The sequence below is a fragment of the Cebus imitator genome, unplaced genomic scaffold (genome assembly GCF_001604975.1).
Source record: "Cebus imitator isolate Cc_AM_T3 unplaced genomic scaffold, Cebus_imitator-1.0 Scaffold720, whole genome shotgun sequence".
Lineage (NCBI taxonomy): Eukaryota > Metazoa > Chordata > Mammalia > Primates > Cebidae > Cebus > Cebus imitator.
In genome coordinates this window covers 245,954-253,287 of record NW_016108035.1, presented here as the reverse complement: position 1 = coordinate 253,287, position 7,334 = coordinate 245,954, and the positions used below count along the sequence as shown (strand labels likewise).

The window sequence follows — 7,334 nt, the reverse complement described above, 5'->3', positions numbered from 1 at the left end:
GACAAAAAAAAAAAAAGAAGAAGAAGAAGAAGATGATGATGATGATGATGAGCTTCTTAAGACCAATATATGTTCTTTTCTTCTTTTTTGGAGTCAAAGTGCATTGCCAATATGAAACTTATCAGTGGGATGAAGACTATGACCAAGAGTCAGATGATGATTACCAAACAGGATTCCCATTTCGTCAAAATGTAGAATATGGAGTTCCTTTTCATGGATATACTTTAGGCTGTGTCAGTGAATGCTTCTGTCCAACTAACTTTCCATTATCAATGTACTGTGATAATCGCAAACTCAAGACTATCCCAAATATTCCGATACACATTCAGCAACTCTACCTTCAGTTCAATGAAATTGAAGCTGTGACTGCAAATTCATTCATCAATGCAACTCATCTTAAAGAAATTAACCTCAGCCACAACAAAATTAAATCTCAAAAGATTGATTATGGTGTGTTTGCGAAGCTTCCAAATCTACTACAGCTTCATCTAGAGCATAACAATTTAGAAGAATTTCCATTTCCGCTTCCTAAATCTCTGGAAAGACTCCTTCTTGGTTACAATGAAATCTCCAAATTGCAGGCAAATGCCATGGATGGGCTAATAAACTTGACCATGCTTGATCTCTGTCATAATCACCTTCATGATTCTCTGCTAAAAGACAAAATCTTTGCCAAAATGGAAAAACTAATGCAGCTCAACCTCTGCAATAACAGATTAGAATCAATGCCTCCTGGTTTGCCTTCTTCACTTATGTATCTGTCTTTAGAAAATAATTCAATTTCTTCTATACCCGAAAAATACTTCAACAAACTTCCAAAACTTCATACTCTAAGAATGTCACACAACAAACTACAAGACATCCCATATAATATTTTTAATCTTCCCAATCTTGTAGAACTCAGTGTTGGACACAACAAATTGAAGCAAGCATTTTATATTCCAAGAAATTTGGAACACCTATACCTACAAAATAATGAAATAGAAAGTATGTAGACTTTTATTGTGTTTTAAGGAGAGAAAGAATGGAATTCTGACCTTTTAAGGAAAAAAATCTTTAATAAGTTATGCTTTAGACATTGCTGAAAACGGTTGTTCTAAAGTTGGCTAAGGGAAAGGCAGAAATTTGCCCCAGAGAAAGGTGTGCTATTCAGTTTATAGTCCTTCCTGTTAAATTTAATTGTCTTAAATATTGAGACATAGGCTGGGAGCAATGGCTTATGCCTGTAATCAGCGTACTTTGGGAGGCTGAGGTGCATGGATCACTTGAGGCCAGGAGTTCACGACCAGCCTGGTCAATACGGTGAACTCCCATCTCTACTAAAAATACAAAAATTAGCCAGGCATGGTGGTGTATGCCTGTACTCCCAGCTACTTGGGAGGCTGAGACATGAGAACTGATTGAACCCAGTAGTCGGAGGTTGCAGTGAGCTGAGATCATGCCACTGCATTCCAGCCTGGGTGATAGAGCAAAATTCTGTCTTAAAAATAAACAAATAAATAAATTATACATATATATACACATATTTATATATAGAGAGAGAGACATAATAGAGTATATCAAGAAATATGAGTATCCTAAGCAGTGAGATTGTAGATAATTTTTTTCGGATTGTTCTATAGGAAATTATTAATCAGAAAAAATGAAGTCATATATATTTTGGTGATATAAAACTCATTTATAATTTAATTTTCTTCATTTTATTATTTAATATTAAAAAACTAAACCTATTTCAATTTATAAGTATTTTAATTAACAGAATTATATTCCATACAACATAAAATCCAACATAGAATTATGGCTATAATTATGGATTATACTGTAATGCAGGATTAATTTTTAATTTATTTCTTTCAGAGATGAATCTTACAGTGATGTGTCCTTCTATTGACCCACTGCATCACCACCATTTAACATACATTCGTGTGGACCAAAATCAACTAAAAGAACCTATAAGCTCATACATCTTCTTCTGCTTCCCTAATATACACACTATTTATTATGGTGAACAAAGAAGCACTAATGGTCAAACAATACAACTGAAGACACAAGTTTTCAGGAGATTTCAAGATGATGATGATGATAGTGAAGATCACGATGATCCTGACCATGCTCATGAGGGCCCAGAACAAGAAGGAGCAGAAGGGCACTTTTACCCTCATTATTACGAAATTCAAGAATGGCAAGAAACTATATAGGTATACATGACTTCACAAAACTTATACTTAATATAGTAAATCTAAGTAAATATGTATTACTCAAAGTAATATATTTAGAATTACATATTAGCATCAGGTCAGAATTAAATTTAAATTGTTGGTGACAACTGCATCATTTTATAGGATTAGAACTTACTCAAAATAATGCAAATCTTTAAAAATATAAATTAGAATGACAAGTGGGAATCAAACTAAACGTTGTTTCTTATGCTCTTTGTAAATATAGAAATATCATGTTTTAAAAAGTGAGTGTATCATTTCTATTAACACTAATTTTTCTAAAAATGAGGAAGGAAGTAGCATTAGCAGTAAAGACCCAGAAGCCATGACCTTTTTGATCACTCTAAGGACGATATTTAAATGACAGGAGGGCATATTAATGTAACAAGCATTTATTTAAGGAATAGCTCATTTTCTTTGACCGATTCAGAAAAGCTTTTGTGCTGGTATTTGTGATCTCATCATTATGACATCCATCCCCCTAGTTCACGTAGTGCATAAAATAATATTTTTGATTTGTAAGAGGCCATCCTACTAAGGATCCAAGGCATACAGATTCACAAAATGAACCAATCTTTTTTCCTCAGAGTACCAAAACAACAAAATTATAAATGCTGTATTTGGAGAACTAAAAAACACCAAACTCTCTCATTGCAATTTGTATGTTAGCAAATTTCAGTAACTGTCCAAAACAATGTTATTGTGTTCCATTTTAACTGGGATAAATGTTTTTGTAATAAATACAACCACAGAAAGCTTTCTTTGTTACAAAATGATTTGCAAAGAAATAACTGCTTTGTTCACAAGGTTAAGTTAAAGTTGGCAAAATAAAGTTCTAATGATATTACTAAACACTTGGCTAGGTGCCGGTGGCTCACGCCTGTAATCCTAGCACTCTGGGAGGCTGAGACGGGCAGATCATGAGGTCAGGAGTTTGAGACCAGCCTGGCCAATATGGTAAAACCCCGCCTCTACTAAAAATACAAAAAAGAGCTGGGCGTGGTGGCATGTGCCTGTAGTCCCAGCTACTCAGGAGGCTGATGCAGGAGAATCGCTTGAACCTGGGAGGCAGAGGTTGCAGTGAACCAAGATGCACCACTGACTCCAGCCTGGGCGACAGAGCGAGACTCCATCTCAAAAAAGAAAAAACAAACAAACAAAAATTTATGCTTATCATCCAATGTCTACATAAGCTAAAATTGAATACAGTTCCTTTAAAATTTGAATGACCAGATGACAGGTTTTGACATCTTCTTTAAAACCTTAAAAATCACTTTTTAATTAATGTATCATGTTTAAGTATTTTAAGTATGCCTTACAATGAAGATTATCTAACTGCTGTGATGAACTCTCCTGACATACCATGATAATGTTTCATAGAATTCTTCAGATAAGGGACAAATACCAATCTGGGGCTACCTATATAAGGGACCCCAAAACAAATGATAACAATTCTGACAATACTCAACAGACAAGTCAAACTATATTTCAGAAGTAGTTTTCCAGCTTGCAAGTCTTTTTTTCCCCTGGAAATATCAGTTTAAATGAAGTCTTTAATGCTCTTTATAACTTTGAGGAGATTATCAGCATTATCAGAACCAGAACACTCACCTTTTCCCAGGGACAACCTTAAGAATACAGGATGAATATAAACAAAACTCCATTCGTTCACTTAATCAACGTTCATCAAGTCCTTTCTTATATAGGACTTGACAATAAGGGATCAACAAACAAAGTACAATGTGCAACTATGACGCCATGATATGGGCAAAGCACAGTTTCAACAGAATTAAAACAAAAAATCTTAAGGCTCACCTCCCTTTTCTTGCAATTTTTAAAAACAGGGTATAAATTCAAACACTATGAGTCAATACGTGGAAAGTACTGTGTGTGTTTTAGAAAATAACAAAGATAAGACAATTTCCTTTTTTTTTTTTTTTTTTTTTTTGAGACAGGGTCTCGCTCTGTTGCCAGGTGCCAGGCTGGAGTGGTGGCACAATCTTGGCTCACTGCACCTTACCTCCTGGGTTCAAGCAATTCTCCTACCTCAGCCTCCCAAGTAGCTGGGACTACAGGTACGTGCCACTATGCCCAGCTAATTTTTGTATTTTAGTAGAGACGGGGTTTCACCATGTTGGCCAGGATGGTCTTGATCTCTTGACCTAACGATCCCCCCGCCTTGGCCTCCCAAAGTGCTGGGATTATAGGTGTGAACCACCATGCCCCGCCAAGATAAGACAATTTCTAACCTAGAGCAATTTAAAATTTATGAGCCATTAGGGAAATGTGAATAAAAATCATGATGAGATACCACTTCATGCTCACTAGGATGGCTGAAATCAAAAGGCAGACAAATAAGTGTTGGCAAGGAAGTGGAAAAACTGGAGCCTTCATACACCACTGAAAGGAGTGTAAATGCTGCAGCTGCTGTGGAAAGTAGTATGAAAGTTCCTTAAAAAGTTAGTTACATGCCCAGGTGCCATGTAATCCTAGCACTTTGGGAGGCTGAGGCCAGGAATCATGGAAGTCAGAAATTCAAGACCAGGCTGGCCAAGATGGTGAAACCCTGTCTACTAAAAATACAAAAATTAGCTGGACGTGGTGGCATGTGCCTGTAATCCCGGCTAGTCAGGAGGCTGAGGCAAAGAATTGCTTAAATGCAGGAGGCAGAGGTTGTAGTAAGCCGAGATCGCACCACTCACTCCAGCAAAAAAAAAAGTTAGTTACATATAACCCAACAATTCCATTCCTAACTATACACCCAAGAGAACTGAACATACATGTTCACACCAAAATTTGCATACAAATGTCCATAGCAGCATTATCCATGAGGTACAAACCATCCAAATGTCCATCAATAGATCCACAAAATGTGGTATATCCATACAGTGGAATATTATTCAGCAATAAAAAGTAATGAAGCACTGATACATGCTATAAAATGGATAAATCCATGGAGACAAAGACCATTGGTTGCCTAGAGCAGGGGATCGTGGGAATGAGGGAAAGTGAGAAGTAACTGCTAATGGGTAATATGGTTTCTTTTTTGGGGTAATGAAAATGTTCCAAAATTGACTGTGGTAATGGTTGTACAAATCCAAAAACACTAACTGCTATTAAATTGTATACATCAGTCTGGGCGCAGTGGCTCGTATCTGTAATCCTAGTGCTTTGGGAGACCAAGGTGGGAGAATTGTTTGAGGCCAGAAGTTCAAGACTGGTTTAGGCAACACAGTGAGACCCTGTCTCTACAAAAAATTTAAAAATTATCCAGGCATGGTGGCGCATGTCTGCGGTCTTAGCTATTTGAGAGGCTGAAGCAGAAAGATTGCGTAAGCCCCAGAGATCAAGGTTGCAGTGAGCCGTGATCACGTCTCTGCACTCCAGCCTGGCAACAGAATGAGACCTCATCTTTAAAAAAAAAAAAACAACCCAAAATAAATTATATACTTTAAAAGGATGAATTGTATTGAATGTGACTTATCTCAATAAAGCAGTTATTTGAAGAATTTAATAAAGAGAAGATCAAACAACTCACTGTAACACAAGGATGAAATAAAATATTAATGTGGCAATAACTATGAAAAACTGTATAAGCACAGATACCATAACTTTCACATCTGGCGAGGACCTGGAGAAGTAGTTGAAGGCTCCCAGGAAAAAGTAATAAATGTGCAGCAGGAATTGACTGGCAAAAGTGGAGCGAACAAGCTCCTGAGTGGGGTTAACATAAAGACATGGTAATCAATTACTTGTTCTACTTCTTGCACAATTTAAAAAATTGAAAACCTTCATTTTCAGAACTCTGGAGCTTCAATTTGTATCTCCTCCTAAATGAATAAAAGAAAATACATTTAATTCTCAAAGAACAGCCTTAGCAAATAATAAAATCGCAATTCAAATTTAGCAATTCTGGCTGGGATGGTGGCTTACGCCTATAATACCAGCACTTTGGGAGGCTGAGGTAGGCAGATTGTTTAAGCTCAGGAGTTCTAGACCAGTCAGGGCAACATGGTGAAACTCTGTCTCCACTAAAAATAGAAAAATTAGCCAGGCAAGCCTGAGGTGGGAGGATCATCTGAGCCTCGCAAGTGGACGCTGCAGTAAACTGAGATCACGCCACTGCACTTCAGCCTGAGTGTCAGAGTGAGATCCTGTTTCAAAAAAAAAAAAATTTAGCAATTCAAAATAAGGAATCTGATATAAGAGCTATGTGGGTATAAAGCCTGACATGACACTTCTAAGCTAGGTGACTCTCAATGAGTTATTTAGTTTCTCTAAGTGTCTCTTTGTTTTCAAAAAAAGATGGTTTCCATATGGTTGTCATAGGATAAAGATAAATAATAGATATAATAAAGCACATAAAGTGCACATGAGTTGCAGGAATAGTAAGGCTCACTGCAGCACATCTGGCCCGGCAGCCCACAGATCCGGATACTGCACACTCCTGGGTGCTCGCACTGTTTTTCCTGGCACACAAAACAGTCAGCATCTCTTTGGGTTCCTTCAAACATTCCACTCATACAAAAGATTAGTGGACAAGAGAGACTACTAAGGGTTTCACTAGGGTGCTTAAATCACATATCTCACAACTACTTCACAATCACTATTGGATGGTGCAGCTTTTCAAAGCACTATCTGAATGGCCCACCAGGGCGAGGATGGCAGGTTCCCTCCACCCACTCACAAGGCACTGGGTTGCTAGCTTCTCTGAGCCAGAGTGTGGTCAAACTCCTTCTGTTTATTAGTAAGAACAGTTCAACTCTGCTCTAGCTCCTTCCTCTAAAAGTGCATGTAAGTAAATGCATCCCATATCCTCCAGCTCAAGACCCAACGGGGAGGCAGATTAACAATCATTTTTTGGTACTTGAAAATGCCTTAACTCAAACCTGCCCAAGCATTTCTCATTAAAAACAAAACAAAGAAAAACCTCAATGCTTTCCCTGGGAGACAATGAAGAATAAGGTATTTTCTTTAAGTAGTACATCAAGACTGCACAGTTACCTATCAGAGCTACAGACTAAACCAGATGATGATATTTATAGCAATAAAGAAAAATGTGAAAATTCATTTATTTTTTTCATTATACCACCAAGTATTTAGTTATTTTTTTTT

General features: G+C 37.1%; 2 protein-coding genes across 5 annotated transcripts in view; one reads left to right on the top strand and one right to left on the bottom strand.

Moving 5' to 3' along the window:
• The window catches only part of LOC108296499 (centromere protein P), a 273,862-nt gene that overhangs the window by 183,120 nt on the left and 83,408 nt on the right, over positions 1-7,334 (bottom strand). The window lies entirely within an intron of this gene.
• On the top strand, positions 16-3,071 carry OMD (osteomodulin). Its single transcript, XM_017518976.2, has 2 exons — positions 16-987; positions 1,858-3,071. The coding sequence occupies exons 1-2, from the start codon at positions 33-35 to the stop codon at positions 2,196-2,198; spliced, it is 1,296 nt and encodes a 431-aa protein (XP_017374465.1). The 5' UTR covers positions 16-32; the 3' UTR covers positions 2,199-3,071.